At 31.8% G+C, this 21,898-nt stretch overlaps 2 protein-coding genes across 3 annotated transcripts in view; one reads left to right on the top strand and one right to left on the bottom strand.

Moving 5' to 3' along the window:
• LOC147072894 (elongation factor-like GTPase 1) overlaps positions 1–21,898 on the bottom strand; it is a 468,820-nt gene that overhangs the window by 56,977 nt on the left and 389,945 nt on the right. The window lies entirely within an intron of this gene.
• Positions 14,171–21,898, top strand: part of aos (protein argos) — a 105,561-nt gene continuing 97,833 nt past the window's right edge. Inside the window, exon 1 of the mRNA XM_085945809.1 lies at positions 14,171–15,417. Coding sequence (XP_085801935.1) covers positions 15,196–15,417 — 222 coding nt within the window. The 5' untranslated portion in view covers positions 14,171–15,195. The remainder of the gene's footprint in view (positions 15,418–21,898) is intronic.

The following is a 21,898-nucleotide window of genomic DNA, read 5'->3' as shown; positions in this document are numbered from 1 at the left end:
TATTACATAGGTGAAGGGTAATGCACGGGTGGGAGGGGGCCTTTTTCGTAGAGAGCGCACCGAGCGCCGCGTTGGTGAGCTTTATGCCTTACACACTGCACCATGAGAATTCACATCTTTCACTTCTCAGGTAAGTGCTCTAGCCTTAAAACTATCGATCCGTTTATGATTTGTAAGAATTATTTATACAAATTACGTTAATTAGATATATAGTACTTATATCAAATTAAGTAAAATTAATAAGTGCGTTTCTGAGGTTTTTAAAAATTAAGTAGCCCATCATCATGTACATATATCTTACTGCGCATTTATTCTATGCATAAGGCGGATATCGAGGTTAATTTATCACATTCATGTAATGAGTTATTATAATTTTTATAATAATTTAGCCGTCTAAACTGTCAAAACCATCTATATCGCTCTAAAAGTTAACACAGCCAAGAGAGGTGCTGTTAAAACATAGCACTTATTGACAGTTCAGACGGTTAACTTATTATCACATTTGTAACAATTAACTACCGCTATACATAAATATGATAAACTACCCTCGATCTATAGCCGACTTTTGTAAAGAATAGATACAGTGATATAGGTATATATTATATAAACTCAGAATTCTGTAAAATTAAACCATTATATTAATTATAAACCTTACACTGTTTTGCAGAAGGTTATCTACATCACTACATCTAACTAAGGCGTCTACATACATATTATAATATTAAACCTACATACAGTGTCACAGTGTCACTGGAGCTTTCTTATAATATATATTATGTTGTAGGTAGGTATATATTTGCGTATTTATTGGCAATTGACCAAAAATGGAGATATACTCATAAATCCTCCCATCGAGAAATTATGTTATTATTATAATGCCTAGTGCCCTACCTACTTGCAAACATTACGAAACGTTAGATATTATATATTATTATTAAAAACTAGTAGGCGTAAGCAGGTCAATGAATGGGCATTGAATTGGGTTTTAATTATAACATCCTGCTCCACCCACTTTTAAATTAAATACGTTAAAATGAATTACGAAAATATTTCTTGAGAAATTAACGGATAATTAAAATTTAACGAGTTAAAACTGTTCATCTCGCATCTATGCAGAAAATGTTATATTTTATTTTCAATACAAATGTTTTATGTTAGCTATTACCAATCGTGATCGATCCACTGTTGGATGAGGGAAGATACGATTCTCGAGTGTGGAGAAATATGGCATAAACTTAAACACGTGTTAAATCAGATGCTATTTTCACATAACAAGTTAATAAGACAGAAATGCGAAAGACAGACACCATACATCAAGACTTTCAAGCAATTTTTAGTTTATTACTAAATGACGGTTAGACTATAAAACGTCCGAAATACAAAACCCGCCCAGTATCGTCAAATATTCCCAAAATTGAATGAGCGTCTCGTTGTCGTGACAAACTGTAATCGATACTTATTATATATGTACCTAACTATTAAACATAACATATTATTTAATACTCATATTTCTCGACACTCGAAAATTATACCTTCTTACAGTCTCCCCAAGAAAATAACCAAACTTTCCTTATTTTTTTTGATCCCTGTCGCAATTATTTATTAGTTTGTAAATAAATTCCTTTCTTATTTCACCACCGTGCGGCGCTAGTAGTGGTAATACATATTTAAAGTAGTTGGAATTATTGAAACAATAATTTCATACTAACTATTTTTTTATAGGTTTCACTATTTTATCGCGTTGTTATCTTCCATGGAAGAATACATCGATTTGCATTAAGGCGTATGGGTTTATTCGCAAGAATCAAATTTGACGTAAGCGCCATGAAAAATAACAATGCTCGAAGCGTAAAAAAACAAAAATCGCTTCGCTCGGCTTCTCGCGCAGTAGATACGAAATCAGAGGTTTTAAAAGTGTTGAATTAATAATATTTTTTTCCTAACAAATTTTATAAACATTTTTGTAGTCGGTAGAATAAATTATAAGAATAAAAATAGTAGACCTCTAAATAAGAACCTCATATTATTGATATGCTGAATTTGTGAAGTGACACCTTTTCTTGAACCTATCATATTTAGGTTCAAATTCAGTGCAAATATTTTTCAAAAAAAAATCTAATACTAAAAAACACGAAAGTGTAAACAAATATAATTTTATTCATTTTCATAAGCTAACATTACAAATTATAAGTTTAAAACATTCACAAGATGGCATGAAAGATTTCTGTTATTATTGCGTTTTTATTAAATTATAAAAAAATGACTCATAAAAGAAAGCAATTCAATGAATATTTGTCGAGGAACGTTTTTTTTTTTAAATTTACTACACAACAATTATGATTTAAGAAACAATTATTATAATAGCATGTATTTGACGGCAGTACGTTTTGGTCGCCGCGGAGGATTTCGGAACATTAGTGTATAGAAAATTAATAATTGGTTCCTTAATTAGTGTATTGGTTTAACGGTATGCAATGTATTAGAATAACTATTATAAATTGTTTTTTTTTATAATTTTATTTTCTTTTCTATTGATAGCTATTAATTGATAATTGATATTATTATATTGATAGATATTAATTGTTAACTTGATAATTATTTTATTGAGGGTTTCTTATATCCATCGACCGTGTTAGTCTAGGATCAACGAGTTCAGGCAATACACAATTCATATAAATCTTGTCACTTGTGATGTGAAGAGTAATATTGTTTTTATTATTCAATGAAATAAGTTCTTACCTCAATATATGTTTTACTTGAGTTAAATAATTACTAATAAATGCCTAAGGTGATTCCATTCAATTCAACTCGGCATTAAATATATTAAATTCTAAAAGTTTTGTACTATTTCATTTGAGTCGTTTTATGCGATCCTGGTTTCGCCTTTCGACATCGTCAGGATGCGCACTCCTCAAATATACACTGACAACGAAAGCAGCTAATTCTCACTTAACAATAAATTAATACAATAAAGTAAGGTAAAAACTTTATCACCTACCTATTAAGTCAAAGTGCACAATGAAAAATTTAACAAACAATTAATTATGAATAGTTGAATTGTGGCAGTATGAAAAAAAAATATTTTACCACAAACCATCTGAAAAATACATACATCATAAAACATATACGTGATTTTGTGCCCCAAAACACTTATTTTATTATTATTTTGACGATTAGGAAAATTATGACACATGTTTCAGTGGCCATTACTATGACAGCATTCGAAAACGTATTTTACTTTAAATTTTCTACAAATTTACTATTTGTGACATAAACCACTTAAGATCGATAATAAATAGACCTTGAAAAATAATATTATTTTGTTTCTATTGATAATGCCAATAAACATACTCCTGTATACGTCCCTTTGAAGATAACAAAACATGGCGACCCAGGTACATAAAAACTGTATTAAGTACATGCAAAGTTTTTCAAATCGTTTAAAGCCCAACCAAGTAGGTATTTATCAAAATAATTAAAGTCCACCTATATTTTATCTAAACTGCTCAAGTCCAAAATATTTTTTTTTATAAATGTTGCACCGAACGAATACCTTTAGGGCTTCTTTGTAGCCATCGTGGTTATAAGATTCAATTATCTTACAATATCTCACATGCTGCAACCATTTGTATTACAAGATAATAAATAATATAATATAACTACATTTTTCTCAGTTTGACATTCACTGGTATTTTATGATGTTTGATTTGTCAACACAAATTATAACACCTGGTCTACGTCATCTGGTCTTGCCAATTTGATTGTTACTGCAATGCGAGTAAAGGTCATTTTTCTATGAGTTAAAATAATGTTCGCGACGGATAAAATTTTGGAAAAAAAGACGTCCTCACCCGTTGAAATTAAGAAGCCTACTAAGGTTAGAAATGAGAAATTAGAAAAACTATATGGATTAATCGATCAAATGGTCTCTTTTTGTTAATTTTGCAAAATAATTATATATCTAAATTGTCTGAAAATAGGATAAATACATGAAAACGTACGACGTGTTTTGGTAATATAGCGTCACTAATTGTACCGAATTTATAGGGTTTTATTTATTTTTTCATTGTTAATTATTATTTATAGTATTACGGAAGTGTTATATTATAATAAAAAAATATTTTTATTGTGCAGTATATATTATTTTGTGAGAAAAAATCATTCAAAATTGGCTGATGTATACTCAAACTAAAATGGCTTTAAAATCTTTATTTTTCTGAAATTAAAAAAAGTACGTGAGTTAATCAATGAAATGTATTGTTTTACCCATTTCTTTCATACAATATATACCTGCAAAACTATTATTAAGTTCAAAAATTCACTGTGGCGTGACAGTCGTTTTGGCCAATTTCGAAAACAGGACCGACTATTTGTCATTTATTTTAAAAAGTAAAGCGAATCAGAAAATTTTAATGACACAAAAAGTGTTACTTGAATATTATTTATTAGGTTTTAAATAAATAAAGTGTTTATTATGTGTCAATTCGTGTTAAACGTCCTTGCCATTTCCACGATTCTGAGAAGACAGGAAAAAACGGGTCCAATGGCCTTAAGTGTGGAAATTATATTAGATATATTATGTGATGTGTATCAAACTGTAATGTAATGATTAAATTATGTAATACATGTTAATTAAAACATTAAATAGTTGTTTACGATATTACATACGAGGCTGATAGAAGACGGCAAAACACGAAAATGTAAATCACTGGGCAAAAGTTTATGACTGACTCTATTTCGCGTGAAGCGTGACTGAAATTCTACTAGCATTCATTAGGTACTGGTATTGATAACACTATGAAAGAAAAAAATATAATTCAGGGATAAAAATAAAATAATATCTCATAATACACACGCGTATTTGTCCTTGTCGGGCTCAGCGGGTGCCGCACGCGCACGAGTGGGATGCAAACTCATTACTGGCACGTGGATGAAGTGGGCGAAAGTAGTTTAAGGGTTGGCAATAATTTATTAAGGTAGGGGTGACATGCAAGCGGGGCATAGGTATGAATTAAGAATAATGCCCATTAAAGTTCAAATTATAATAAAACACTAAGACAAACTAAGTGACGTCTCTAGCCAGACTTCAAATGCCGTACCGATTCATTTGTGTTACAAATTTTCTGCAAATTGGTTGTGTACCCACACTAACTACTTACCTATTTTATTATTCATTGTCGGCTATCTTAAATAAACAAATACACTATATTATTATTTTTGTTAATTTCAATGTAGACACACAGGGAACACAGAATTAAGGGGAACTGAAATACCTAACGGGTGTGGAGTAACAGGCAACCGATCTCAAGTGTGTGGAAGAATATGGGATAAAATTAATAGTTAATATAAACTATAAATAATTTATTGATTAATTATCTCAGTGTTTTAATCAGGGATCACATAATTAATTGGACCTGAAATACCTAACGGGCGTGGAGTAACAGGCACCGATCTTGAGTGTAGAATAATCGGAATTAACTTAAACACGTGTAAAGAATACGTTTGACCTTCGTTCTGACAACTGCTCTCGGTTTATTCATTGACATTCATTCAATATTGGTGAATTTGAAGTTTGCAACACACACTATTGCACGACTATAATGTGTAAGTATTTAATTTTCGTAGGACACTCACACATTCAAAACCCTGCATCAAAATGTAGTGTATTGGGGTGTAGCCTATCAGAATTGTATTTATTAATTTGTTCTGTGGATTCACATCATCTATTGATAATTAGAGTAGGTATTTCCACGAAACCTACTCTCAAACAATGGTAGTTTTAGGTAAGTGTCACTAACATGTTTGAAGGCATCCTTATGAAAATTTTACCTATGCGGTATTATAATACAACACTAGTTAGGTACATGCTGTTGGTGCATGCTTATATTTCGATTGTTTTTAAAACTAAGATATCGATTCTTTGTAAGGAAGAGACCGCATAGTCTGCCACTGCTTTCAAGTAGTAAGAATATTTGTATACGTTCCTTTATTCGCCGCCCCTATGCAGCGCATGGCATGCCTACAGTCATGGAAAGTAACAGAGTAAGCCTTCATAAAATACGAAGAAAATATCGATTAATAAAACCTGTAAAAATATAGAATGTCTCTCATGCCTTTTAGTATTAGTTAATCATTTTCTTCTCATACCAACAATAAAGTTACTTGATGAATCTTCGTGTGTAATGGATATCGACATTTTTAAAATCTATTTATTATTTTTATCTCCACTCCAGCGCAATGAAATAAATTAAGATTTTAGATTACAAATTTCGTTCAAATTATTACCATTTCTTTCAATATGCAACAATCATCATTTTCTACAAACAATTTACCATAATATTGCATTCGAAGTATGAGCAATAACTAACACTACCATCAAAATTTACAGTTTTTTGTCACGGGAACGAACTTCGGTGATTTTTGTAGGGAAACCAAACCACTATAACGAACATTTTTTTTAATTTCTCATATTATTCATAACTTTGACTCGTTATGTTTACAAGGACATCACAATAATATTTTTTCTGTCATAATATTAATAATATTTTTTTGAATCGTTGTATTCAAGGATACAAAAATAATATTTTTTCTGTCATAATATTGATAATACTTTTTTTTTGAATCGTAATGTTTTCAAGAAAATAAAAATTAAATTTTTTCTGTCATAATATTGTTAATATTTTTTCGATTCTTTATGTTTTCAAGGAAACAAAAATAATATTTTTTCTCTCATAATAGTGTTAATATTTTTTTGATTCGTTATGTTTTCAAGGAAACAAAAATAATATTTTTTCTGTCATAATATTGTTAATATTTTTTCGATTCGTTATGTTTTCAAGGAAACAAAAATAATGTGTTTCTATCATAATATTGATAATATTTTTTGAATCGCTATGATTTCAAGGAAACAAAAATAATATTTTTACTGAGCTACCCAATTATTTAAAATAACATATTTTTAGTAACTTTTGGGTAAGTTTTATGAATACATGCAAACAATGCAGTCTCTTATTTAAGTTGGTATAGAAAGATTATATTTTTTGGAATAATCTGCTATCAAGCAGTGGCGAAGGGTGGAGGTTGGCTGTTTGATATAAATAGTGCACATTAAACTTAGTCAGTAAAACGTATATATTTTCATTGAACTAATCTACAATATGTAGATAATGTTTGTTAGTTTTTAAATATCAATTAAACGCTGCCTAATCCAAGCTATAGTAGATAATAGTCAAAAATTATTCGTTTAATAATGAACTATCTAACATTATGCCCATTAAACCATACATAAATTTAGATATTTATTTTATAGAAGAATATTTTTTATCGATTATCGCAAACAAACAAGCATGGCTGAAAAATTGTGCAATATTTTTGTCAGATTGCCCATAGCATACTAAATTTAAACTGTTGTGGTTTGGTTCAGGCAGGGTTTAACAATGAAAACAAATAAGTATGACTGACAACGTTTAGTGTGCACTGTTTATGTCGAATCTTCAGCCTTCAAGCCTAACTTCACCCCTCGCCACTGGTATCAAGTACAGTAGAATTATATATATTTTTTAAGAAATTTATACTTACTTAGGTATTACTTTCTCTTATTATGGTACCTATATAGATTTTTCTATAGTTATATTAATGATTATAAATTATATTAATTAAATAATTGTTTTACGTGGGAGTTGGTAGCCCTGTACCCAAAAAGCCTTAGTGAATAACCGTGATCATTTGCTGATATAAATTATACCGATTAAACTATTTTTAGAACGGACTGCAAAAAGCTATATTGGGAAAACGTGGCTTCAAATTTCAAATAGGTATAATATTATCTTTACAAAAGATTCAGCGTTTACTAGGCGAAAATTGACGATAATTTAATATTAACAATATTAACATAATATATTATTATGTAACTACCTCAGAGCTTTAATGGAAATTTTCTTAATTTACTAGATACCTATCTCTAAAGTATCATAATATGATTATTATCTTTCGGAATCAATTCATATTTTGAGTCTATTCATAACGTCATAAAAGTGAAATTCTTAAAATAAAAAAGGCGTAAATCCATAAAAATCAGTCGGCTGAAATTTCTTATTTAAAAATTTAACAAAAATACGACGCTTATCAGGACCGATGTGCTCTACTAACTAAGCCACGTGTGTCCTATCCAAAGAGGTTAAAAATAGTGTCGAATCTAATTGCGACGAAATTAGCTAGTAGTTTTCACATTTTTGAACCTCTTCACAAATTGGGTTAATTTTGGCAGTCGGCTTTTGTATATTTGTACATTTTGTATAATCCCGTTAAGCCCATATTCCATTGGCAGATTGCGTCTGGCCCGATCGTCTGCCACGACTGTCAAACTCTATTCTCTATGGTTTTCAAGGATCGTGAGCGATCGGGTCGAAAGTGGAAAATTTTCTATTATCCGTCGTGCGATCCTTTCATTATCAAGCGAAGATTGCCGAAAGCGTACGAAAATAGCCGAATATGCGCCTGAGTCATGCAAACGGTCGTTCATTTCATTCTACTGGTCGATTTCAACTGAACAACTACAAGATGGCGAAAACTTAAAAAATATATATGGAGTATCACCGAGGACACAGTCCTCGCCGAATAAATACACGCCAAAGATATAGTGTGGAACGTAAAAAAATCCGCCATATTCAATGGCGATCACGCTGTTCTTCAGTTAGCCAACTTTTGACCCAGTGTTTTCGTTTACGGCGAGTCCTGACCGCCTGAGCCAGTTGAAATATAGCCATACTCGCTACAATAAATTAGTCTTTGGATTATTCGCTTTCGATATTCGAATTACTCAATTGGTTTGGAGATTCAAGCTCGCCCAGTTATTCATGATGTAAATTAACAATAAGTATACAAACTTTCTATAAATGTCAAACGGCCGCATAAATTTTAACAGATCTGATGCTCGCTAGGTTTGACAGCTGACAGCTCAGTTTTGTTGACGTAAAATTGCGCGGGAATGCGTTCAGTGTAGCCACCAATCTAAGAAATATCTAGTTTTCACTCAACCTATATTTTTAATAATAGCAACACTAGTATTATTTTACCAATCAAATCAAGGACCAACGAGATTGAATCGTTGCGTGTAATTGCAAATAGCTAGCGACGACGGTTGGCGTCGATCGTTGGATCGGGTTGGGTCTGTGCGTCTGCCAATGGAATATGGCCTTTAGGCGTCTTCGTATTAAAAGCAAATCTAGTAATTATATAATTATATATTTCTCTGGGAAGTTTTAAAATAATATACGTTCAATAAAGAAATAATAAGAAAAATAGTTTATTATATTTTATTAATTTGCCTTTTTTCGAAGGTATTCTTAACGGCTATACTTTAGCTGCTTCTGCACTGACGGGTTTGGAGGCCTCTTACGATAATTTTGCCTATGGGCCCCATGGCCCCCACAAGGGGGGGGGGGGGGCTGACAGGGCTCTAGCCTGGGGGCCCGCGATCAGGAGGAGCCCGGCGTGGTGGATCAACCAGATAAATGAGATAAACACACATCACAAATTGACCCTAATAGTAAAAAGGTTGCCTGCAGCGCTAATTTACTTCAAATGTTAGTGTTGATTATGGTTTCAGAACATCTAGTTATGCGATGCAATTTTGGGTGCATGCCGATAGGTATTCAACAATTCAATAATTCAAGTGGATGTATTAAAAAATATTAAAAATTGCTAAAAAATATACAAAATAGGTAGATACTATTATTGTTGTTTTTATTTAATAAAACGCAATTTTTTTGTAGTACTTATTCCACTTGAATAGTGGAATTGAAAAGTGGAATAAGTACTACAAAATTTTTTCGTTTTATTAAATAAAAACAACAATACAATGCAGTTCCACCATGAATTGACAGTTAACAAAATAAAAGAAGATACTATTATTATTTTTTCCTCGAACACCATTTCGAAAACGTTACTGTAGAGGGTCTTACTGCCTTTAATCTTAGTGATAGGTAGGGGCCTACTAAAGACCCTGGCCTGGGGGCCCGATTCAGGGTGTAGGGGCCATGATGGGTCCTATGGGATAAACCTCTACTGCGTTTTAAAACATACCTAGTAGGTAATAATTGTTGAGAAGCCAGAAATAAATATATATTACCTATATCAAATATGTATTTTTATGATTTTAATACTTTCTATCGTCTGATTTACTTAACGGAAAATTCCACTATGAAAACCATCTGGTCGAAAGATTTTATAAAATGCAAAGAACTCATTTGACGATGTAATTAATTTGATTTTGTGGTTATTTTAAATTAGTGACATCTCATAAAAATGCCTATCGCTTGCGCTGTCCACGTACATTTAAAAAAACCGTATAATCTACCAGCGATGGTAAAAGGAGATTTCTGTACAGGCGATACATACTGAGATCGCTAGCTTGCGCCATTGATAGAATATTTTGTATTGACTTGGCCAAACTAATTAGAAAGCGGTCCCATTGGATCGTCTGGATGAAGAATGTTTCAGGAGGAAACGAAGCTCCCAGAATCCATCAACGGTCGCAGATCCAAGAATGATGAAATTTCCTATCATCTAGGTACTGTTACTTACGAGTATAATATAATGGCGGTGTAAGAATAAAAAAAACCCACACAAAAATAATGTCAAAGCATACTATGTACTGGTTTTTCGATTTAATTTGCAATAATAAATATTTTGTAATTTAGATATAATTTAAGTTTGTCTTTGGTTACGTTGAAGAATTTTATACATATTATGTACTTATTATATATTAAGTAAACAAATATTCATTTTTGAACACTACAACAGGTAGAGTAGATATACGTTTTATAACTTTGCACTTTTTACAATACTGATTCGCCTCTTTGCCTAATTACATCGCATAAAATTAGATCAAATTAATGATATTTACTTGTATTCATAAATGTTGTAAAAAGAAAATAAAAATATAATATTTATGTAAAAATATATTTTTATATCTTTATCTCCGGGAATAAATGCTGGCATGCCTGCAAGCGACTGGTGGGGTCGAAAATTCTAGGCCGAAGAAGTAAACTTCTAATATATAAAACAATTGTAAGGCCAGTGGTCACTTGTGGCTGAGACTTGGTGCTTAACTCAAAACGAGGAAAATAAATTAGCTGTCTTCGAGCGCAAAATACTCCGAAAAATCTTTGGACCCTCGTTGGAAAATGAGAACTACAGAATAAAAATGAACCACTAGTTGGAAGAGCTGATTGAACAACAAACAATCATAAGATACTGTAAGTCCCAAAGACTACGATGGAGAGAATGCCTGAAGTTAGAGCGCCAAGGATCATGACGAAGTGGCTACCCCAACGTAAGAGACCCAGAGGCCGACCAAGAAGGAGATGGGCTGACGCCGTAGAAGAGGACTGGCTTCATATAGGATGACCCGGTAACCGGAGAAGTGTGGCGAGAGACCGGAGTGAGTGGAGAGCGGTCGCTGAGGAGGCCAAATCCCACCCCGGGATGTAGCGCCGTGGAATAAGAAGAAAACTATATTTTTAGAATATATTACTTATTTTATTCCTAGAGCCGGGTGTACACAGTTATGAAGAAGCAACTCTAGCAGGTTACATGTAGAATTATTAAAGGCTGATACCATAGATTTACCATATATACCATATATAATGACGAATTTACAAAACGTACCGAAAAGCAATAATTCGCATAGGTAACTTACGGGATGGTTTAACAGTTTAATTTTAAATATAAGTGAATGGATATACATTCAGAAAACTATAAGTAGGTACTAGAGACCTTCATCAGAGCAGTAATAATAGCATTCATCTATTGAAAATTATCCTACAATGCAGAACGTGTAAGACGGTAAACAAATGTTTGTAGTACAGTCGTCCGAGTCATTCATTCATAAACTCGCTTCATTCATAACTTACGTCTTACACACAGCGTCAGGAAACTTGAGTGTGGTAGTGTGCTTGAAAGGGGAGTGGTGGTGAGGGAAGCAACTGCGATCGCTTACAAACCACCAACACACCGAAAGCTTGATACACATACATGAAAGCAGCTGCATGACATAGGTTTTTATACATAGTTTTAATCATTAAATAAGAGCGATAGCCGATAATAACACAAAACGACGAGGTTTATACTTAAAATGTTTGACAAATGAATAATAAATAACTTAAGTAAGGCGTGTTAAATTAATAAAATATCACATTCGAGAATTTTAAATTGGGCGCCATTATTCTGATTAAATTTAATGTAAAGCAAAACAGACAAAAAATATTCATTGCTGGCGAGGCCCTAACTTCACACGCTACACGCCTAAAACTACGATGCGTACCAATGCAATACTTCCATTACCTATCTCGAAAAGTAAATCAACGGCACCAATGTTTTTTTTTAAATTCCTATCCTCGAAAAGAAGAATATATTACTGAAGGATTCAGATCAATAAAATCATTAATAAGAAAGTTATGTTTTTGAATAGGTACCCCATGTTTGGGATACTGGACCGCTCCCAATTTTTTAAATAATGTATTGTCACCGCATTATCACATGTGTAGTGAATTTAAAGTTTCTGGGTATACTGGAAAATACAAACTCTAATAATAGTTCGCGTTCACATTTGAAGTTGAAGCAATTAAATGTAGACACTAAACTGACATATGTATCATTTTTACTACGATCATTATAAGTACCGAAGTTATGACTCAAGAACCCATCACAAGATACGTCGACGTGATCCATGCGGTGATTAACCGAATCGTAAATTACAAGCAACGAATATTGTCGCGCGACTAATGTACGCCGATGTGTTATGTGAAAGCCAATGGCAGTTCCACGCTTTACGGCAACTGCTTGCTGGAAAATTATCGCAGCGACAAAATTAGCAGCTTGTGGAACGGGGGTAAATGTTTGCGTGAAATAACTTTTTAATTATTGGTGTGAGTGAGTCTCTTTTAGTTAAGTCATAGAGATTCATATCTTCTTAAGCCATATCCAGTCAAGAAAAGTCTTCGAGATGAGCATATGGATTCAGGGTGCAGATGCTGGTGATGTTTTCCTTATCACACTCCACGGCTACCAACTCGAGGAGATTTTAGCAATCGATTGACAATGACATAATTAATTTTAGTTAAAAATATTTTGATTATTTGATCGACATAATATGCAAACGAAAATCTTCAATTATTGGGAACAGGTTACTGCATTGTATTCGAAGATAAGCAGTAACTAGCACAACATTAATTATCGTAATTTACAATTCAGTGCCACGTGGCGAAATCACCTCCCCCCACCCCGCATAAAACCGTCACTTTTAGATACGACAACTCGCAATAACAACGTTATTATATACATACGTTATACCTGCAGTCCAGGTGTTTATCGCTACACACACAGTGTGGAGTGTCTGAGTATGTAGAATGTACCTGGAAATTGGTTAAAATAAAATCGAAGCATAAAACTCCTGAATGCATAACTAGTGTTGCATTATAATACCCATTGTATAATATATTGTAATGCCGGTTTATCGCATAATTTGTAAAATTTTCAATAGGTTACCGCGATGGTTTCGAATATAATAGAGAACTAGCACTACCGTCGTAATTCGAAATTCAGTGTCACACCCTGAATCTATTTGGCCTTGCAAAAAAATCATATCCCGTGCATCATAAAAGTTTTAATTTGTATTGATAAAATTCTTGAAAATCAATCTGTCTAACATCAATAACACAATCTGTATCAAACTATAATTTGTAGTGATCACTGAAAGTTTTAGCACAGTGCATCATTATTAGTATTAGATCACTCACCTGTGGATATTAGAACTGTATTTTCTTCCCACTTAATTCTTGAAGCTCTAGGTATATATGTACCTGCACAAAAAGCTACCTGTAATCCCCCTCGCCCCTCACGATTTCCCTTCAACGATCAAGACCGATTCATACAAACAAAGTCGAGGCTTTTACGCCTAGGAAATAATATTTCATACATAAAAACATTTAAGCATTTGTACAAAAGCACTAAACCGTATGTAAATATTCATTGATAAATTTGCGCGAACGTCGGATGTTTCGTATACAGTTTTAAGTTTTCGGTAGAAAATCGCACACCAGCCGTGCAAGAGTAAAGCAAGCAGCTTTATGAAGGCAGTTTTAAGATTCAGTCGATTTTGAATCGTCAATCAGGGAAGGTGTGTGTGAAAACAGTCTTGAAATATATTTTTTTATATCCAAAACTTGATAAATACGTTTAAGCGGGAAAAAAGAACTTAGTGATTTTGAATTTGATTTGACTTTAAAAAAATTATTACGATTTTAAATCTGTTCGAATAATCTATCTTAATAAAAATATAATTTCTCATTGAAATTCAAAAACATATCTGGTGAGATTTTAATATTTTGATTATTAAATCAAATATTTACGTGTATTTGCAATTAAATTTATATGAAATTCAGTGCTTGATAGTAAACATTTCTTTATTAAATTATAAGTGACAAATGATTTATTTTTGTTACAAGATTTAAAAATAAATTAAAAATAATATACTTACTACTTATCGTGCAAAGTGTATTTTATTAATTGCATTGCATAAACAATCAATTCGAATTTAATTTATCATTTTATTGTATATTAATTATAATTACAATTAATAATAAATAATAAATGACACGAGATAAGCCCTACGCGGTTTCTTTGACAAAATGAGTGGCGCCAACAAAAACAAAACTAAGTAAATATCTACCTACCAACTAACAAGTTTGCATAACATACAGGTCAAGCTAATCATTTTAATTCCAACGGGAATAAGTAAAAAAATAAATTCGTAAACAATATTCTAAAGAATCGATGAAAAACATTTAAAAAAAGAAGTCATAAAAAATATAATTTGATAAAAATTGACAAATTTTTAATTACGGCTAACGGTACTAAAAACAAAACAATTTGATAACATAATAAAAAAAACTGTACCTAATAATCTGACATTGAAAACATCACGTGTTTTTTTAACATTCTAGAATCAGTGGCTTTATTATATTATTATCTGGTATTATTTTGGAAACAAAATATCCATTAACCTTATTATTGACTGTCTTATAGTCAATTAAAATCAAAACGACCACAGTGGAATGCAAAATATTGAAGTTGCGATAAACTTGAAATTTAAGAATTGAAAAAGGCTTTGGTCTTCGGTATTCTTATTCAGCGATGATGATTCGAGGAGTGGTCTGCGTCCAGTGGTGGGCAGCTATAGCGATGGTAGTCGGCGCCGTTCGGCTGCCTCTGGAGGTCTTCCAGCAGGGCAGTAACGGGGGGTCTAGAATAGGGCAGGCGCCGTCGCCGCGAGGGAGACCTGAGAGGCCGCAGCCTTCGAGGCCAAGGCTGGTGCACCGGCCCATCGCGCCCTACAGAATGCTGTACCAAGTCGGGGTGAGTTATGTAATGATGATTTTTTTTCACTTTTGTAGTTGTTTGATGAAAACGTACTTTGGAGAAATTATTTTTGGAAAACAAAACCACTGTAGCTACATATTTTACTTGTATTCATTTAAGTGTAAACTATATTTCTTAGCGTATTTTCGTTTTAAGCATATTTTTACATAACAAAAATACATTCAAATGATTGATGTTTTTTAACCTAAGGGATAGCTACAATCGTTATAAATGAATATGACCCAGTATTGTTGATATATTTAGAAATACTACAACAAAATAAGATTGTCAAAATCAGAGTTGTAAATTACTTTAACTGGATTATTAATATTACGTAACCTCATTCAATCGATTTGAAGCAGCTCATAAAATTGGGCCGCATCAAATGTGTTTAATATGCGTCACATATAAATTTATTGTGTTATATATTATATGTCATATCCCAGATGAGTCCTGGGTTCATAAAATGCACTAAATGTGGATGCCAAAATGAATATCAGGATAATATCGAATTTGCTAAGTCAAGGGGCGTAAGACACTTTTTTGGAATTCTACTTATGTAAAGTTTCACTAATTTAATATTTATTTATTTATTTATTTTATTAGGAATACAAAACATTGTGGACATAACAAATCTAAATTCAAGACGTACACAACATGAGATTTACATTATAACAAATATTACAATATAGAATATAATAATAATAGTAATAACAGAAAAACAAATTAAATCAAAACATACTTAAGTACAATTTAATACAAAAAAATAAAATTTTGAAAACAAAAAACATACAATTTTACACAGAAAAATAAAGTTTCAAAAACAAAATGCTAAGTACATCACTGAAAATGTCTATGTCTTTGGGGAGCGCATTTACTAATCTTGCACCCCTCGCTAATGGTGCCTGATAGGCTCGACACTAATGTCCTACCATCAAAGTTGTATCTTATGGAATAGCTCTTAAATTACTGAAGGGACTTTTGGATAACTCATTTTCGTCAAAATGTCCCTTACAAATTTTTGAATTATCAACGACGACACACTTACAATAAGTTCATATAATATATTCGAAAGGTGTAACTCTACCTAGTATCTGTATGTCCACCGGAAATACATAGCGAAATTCACACAACCGAAAGGAATGGAATCAGATCGCAGATAGCTTCATCCTGCAGTATTGCTACAGTGTAACAGTGCACATGGAAACCTACGTATGCATTAATTATAACAAAAAATAAATAATACGTACCTACTCGTCAAATTAGTAGCAAAGTTTTCATGAACGGTGAGAATTAAAACGTAATCCAGACGTTCCAATTTGGTTGACGCGACATAAAATATATTTTATACTTATGATTAGTCCGATCAAATCGGATGATGCTTCCAAACGTTCTGAATGTCTAAGTTGATTCTTGATTCATGAACAGAACGCGAGTATAGAAATCTTTAAAAAATGGGATCGTGCTACCAGCGGCATTAGTTATGAAGAGCTACGTTCCCTATAAAGGTTGTAAATCAATAATTTAGGTATGTTAGGGACGTAAGCAAAAATAAACAGTAAATTTTGTAGGACTGATATTTATGTCCTTATGATGCCAAATATTTTCATGATCACATAAAATTTATTAATACCAAACAAGAGTGTTATGTTACACGCCTTCAGTTTCATAAGAAATCTGTAGTTATAGAACTTTTTCAAAATATTACTTTGTTAACACGCATATTACAGATAGAGATTAATTTAAGTTCACCTAAGGGCTCAGACACAAGTCACTACAGTTGAAGCATGTATTCGAAGGTCATACTTTATTACAAAAGTATCATAATATGTGAATCAAAAATTGTTTTTTTTATCCAACTGGAGATTCTAATCGGATGCGTTTGGAATCAAGTAAGATTTTTGTCAACGCGCTGTGTTTACAATGCCGTGTTTCTGAGCCTTACTGTAATAAGTTGCAACATTTTATAATCTGTATTTATGAATGTTATGATGATTTAATATTTGTCATGTTTTTGTCAGAATGCCGGCCGCTCATATAAGTCCAATTGGACTGTTACCCGTGGGTCTATTCTATACTTATCGACCGCTAAAGTGATAAATATTGTCAAACATACGGTAGGTTTGTATCAAAGTATTAGCACTTATTCTAACAATTATAATAAGTTGGTTGTAATTGTTGCAATAAGTGCTATATTTTAATAGCTTTATCACTTTAGCGGTCGATATTCGCCTTATGTATAAAATAGACCCGTTGGAGCATTTATCATAGACATCACGATCCGACCATATTGTCACCAGCACCCAACTAAATCGGAACGTCTAGTTGGCCTATGACGCATTTGGTAGAAAAAATAATGTATAATAGTATCGAGAAAAATAAGAAAAACATTCTTGCTATAAATAATTTTCTCGAGGTGGTGGGCCACCAAAATATCAATTCAAAGGAAAATGCGTTCGTGAGTAATATTTTTTTTCCTGTGTGGCAAAAAGTCTATATCAATCGAAGTTACCTACGCGAAGAGAAAAAAAACAACTAATTCTAAATATAAAACGCGCGACTAATACAATGTGAAATACAAAAGCGTATAATTTCCAGAATTTTGTTTATACCTACATAGATAAAATTTACGAAAAAAAATGCTTTATATCAAGCAGTAGCGAAGGGTGACTTTTGGAAAGAAGGTAGGCTGTGGAGATTAGACAAAAAGAGCACACTTGTTAGGTATATTTACGAGAAATAAGAAGATAATACGATATTACTAGATACTGATTAATAGGTTACGATATTACTAGATACTGATTAATAGGTAGGTACACACTGAATCGCTCACTGACGATTTAAAATTGAGCGGAGAGTGTTGAGAAGTTATATTTTAAATTATTTATTTTCATAAACAATTACACACATCAAAAATCATTAGATAAAAATTATTTTTATTTTTAAAAACAATCTATGTGATTGAATGTCATATTAATTATTTTTTACATTATCTTATTATTAATGATTTTGGATAATAATATTATGCGCAAAGGTTTTGGGCTTCGCCTTTCGAGCCTACCGTAGTACATACATTACGGTAGACGGGGCTAAGGTCCGTAAGGTAAGGTATATACTTACAAAAAAATCTGACATTCATTGCACAATAATCCGATACATACAATAGTTGAAGAGCGATGGCGCTGTTGCATTTTTTTTAACCTCGTAATGTCTCATAAGAATATTATTGTCTTACTTGATTATTTTTATTTATTATACCTACCTTAAAGCTCCGTTACAATTATCAGAAGTTCATTGTAAATGATACACTTTATAATGAAATATGATACCTACATAATATACTTATATGAAGATTAGATTATTATAAAAAAAAACACATTTTGATTCTAAATTCTGTCATTGTCCATAGTACTTGGTAAACTCCCCCTTAACGATATCATCAACATCATCAGGCTGTTTAGATCCACTGCTGGGATTACGATAACGTCAAACCCTCTCAGTTTTTCTCTGTTCTTCGTACTTCAATACCTTGGAGAGGTCTTTCCACCCTCTCACCCTGTATTCTTCGGCTACGTGGGTACTATATCAGAAGGTGTATCGTATTTGATTTCTCTCCTAATTCCGCTTTTCTCAGTGTCCAACACTCCATTCTAAATAATAAAGGTAAATATTACATAAATTAAATGAATTGCACAAGCAATTAGCGCATACTCGAGCTATTATTACATAATAGATACAATACTGATTAAAATTCACAGCATATTTTTGTAATAATATTATCATGGCTATGAATATTATGTCCTCGTTGATGATAATTTTCGTAAAATTCTGCGAAATAAAACCAATCTCAGAGTCCAATTTCACGACGCATGAATATCAAGTGACAACAGTACATCAGATTGCCTTCCTAAGAAATTTGGCAAACATAATATTAAATATAGTGATAATTTATTCGGTTCTATATACCCAGGAACCGATTCGTTAAATTGATAAAAAAAATCGTAAACAATGATGTATGATAAAATAATATTTCTTCGATGAGAGGATGATATAAAATACATCTTTGGATAGGTTAGAGCAGTGGCGAAGGGTGGAGGTAGGCTGTTAAGATTCGCTATAAATAGTGCACACTAAACTTTTTTAGTCATATGTATTTGTTTTTATTGAACTAAGACTACAATTTACAGATGGTGTTAGTTAGTTTTTAAAAATCAACTAAACCCTGCCTAAACGAAACCATAATAGTTTTAGTCTAATTTGGGCAATACGACAAAATCGTGCACACTTTTTCATTCATAGTTATTTGTTTTTGTTGGATTAAAAATACATATTGCACATATTCTTGGTTATTTTTTTTAAATTCATTAAGTCCTGCCTAAACCAAACTATAATATATATAAAATATTATTCTATTTATAAAATATTCAAAGTTATGTATGCTTGCTTTAATTGCATAATTTTAGATATTTTATAGATATACATGTATTTTTTGACTATTATCTATTATGGCTTGGTTTCTCAGGGTTTAATTGAATTTTAAAAACTAACCAACATTATCTGTAAATTGTAGTCTTATTTCAACGAAAACAAATATCTATGTCTGAAAAAGTTTAATGTGCACTGTTTATGGCGGATCTTAACAGCCTACCTCCACCCTTCGCCACTGGGTTAGAGTATGTATACATTTTATAACTTTGCACTTTTTACTACACTGATACGCCTCTTTGCCTGATTACCACGCTTTTCACTTGTATTAATATATTATGTAGTAAAAAGAAAATAAATAGATAATATATTATGTCATCATCATCAGCCTGAATCTATCCACTGCTGGATGAAGGTATCTCCAAGATGATAATATATGATATAGCGATTATTTAAGGCATACCTTCATAAAAATAATTGAAATAACCTAAAAACATTTTAAAGGTGAAAAAAATCAACAGAGCCATCTGTCTTGAAGTATTGCATTTATGATTTACACATAAATGTATACTGTATATAAGTCTATCGAATCTTCTATTAACACATGCAAAAAGATGTTTGGGATATTCCAAAGTTTCTTCAATGGAATTTGAACTGATTTGTCGAGTTATCATATATGAAACGATAAAGCCTACCTATATTTGCGTAGATATATTGTGTAATGGCAGGCATTTTACGTATATTGATCTAAGTTCTAATGAAGTCGTAGAATTTATAGCGCATGTTCGATTATCGGTTGAGCATTACTTTTTTATATACAAAATATCTATTTTACTGCGTGATGTCTTTTTAGTGAAATACTGAGGGTGAAACCAAATTAAAATTCAAGTCCTATCAATATAGCTGCCCTAGGACTTTTTTCAGTTGCCTGTCACAGCCTACGACAGGCATCCCTTCGACACTGATATACATGTAAATGGGCTAGAGAAAAATAACTAATAAATGCAGAGTATAAAATATATTACTTACTACAAAACGTCTTTCGTTTAAATTAAACATTTTTTTAATTAATTTATTTATTTAGAAAAAGAGTATTACGGCATTACAGCGATTGGCCAATGCGCCATAATACATAATAAATACAAAATTATAAAAAATATCTGAATTACAAATAACAACTAATATAACAATAAAGTAGAACAGACAAGTTGTGTTTATGTAAATATTAAAGAAACATGATAATATATACAATTATAAATTTAACCTATTTGACACGTCCACAACCATTATATAGTTAATAAAAAATAAATCAACCTTTATGGTGCCATCAAATAAATCTCATTAATAAAATGTTTAATATGATTTATTTCATTGGTTTATTTAATGGATTGTCAGAATAATTTGAGAAGCTGTAGAGATAAAATAATATTCTTATTATCACTTATCTTATCACCCAATATAAAATTAACGTGGTTTATTTTAAATGGGTAGTATAGCTTTCACAGTCATATATTACTATTGTGGGATGTAAGTTGTGAAGTATCGTATGCATCTGCAGTGCACTATGTGGTACCCAGTTATAGAGAATATACTGACCTGTGACCTGGTATATTACAATTAAACCAATGATGATGAATCAATGACGTGCTGAGAAATAATGGAGTCAGAGGAACTTCCCATGAAGTAATTAATACTATAGTCATCCTAATGGAGAAATATTCAACCCATACCCATATAAGTTAACACCTTTTATAAGTTCTTCTGACAATGCGACCAGTGGAGTCTATTGTATAACTATAGGGAGTTGAAAGAAATTATTTACAAACCTGTCTGAGCTTTTTACAAACTTTCATTTTTTAGGATGGTAGTGGGCAATAAAACGCAATCGTATACCTATTTAAAAATACAAATTAATAGAAAGCTGCAATAATTTCTGGCAAAAAGTAATAATATTAACCTACTTATATAATTATTTAGTTACTTGAATTATTGAAGAAAACAAAACTATTACTAGCATCAAAAAGAGCGACACCAGACATCAACACAAGTTTTG

This window comes from Rhyacophila brunnea, unplaced genomic scaffold (assembly GCF_057557595.1).
Source record: "Rhyacophila brunnea isolate RB1 unplaced genomic scaffold, BYU_Rbru_1.0 scaffold_19, whole genome shotgun sequence".
Lineage (NCBI taxonomy): Eukaryota > Metazoa > Arthropoda > Insecta > Trichoptera > Rhyacophilidae > Rhyacophila > Rhyacophila brunnea.
Note: the sequence above shows the minus strand (reverse complement) of the source record. Positions and strands in the feature narration are given on the sequence as shown.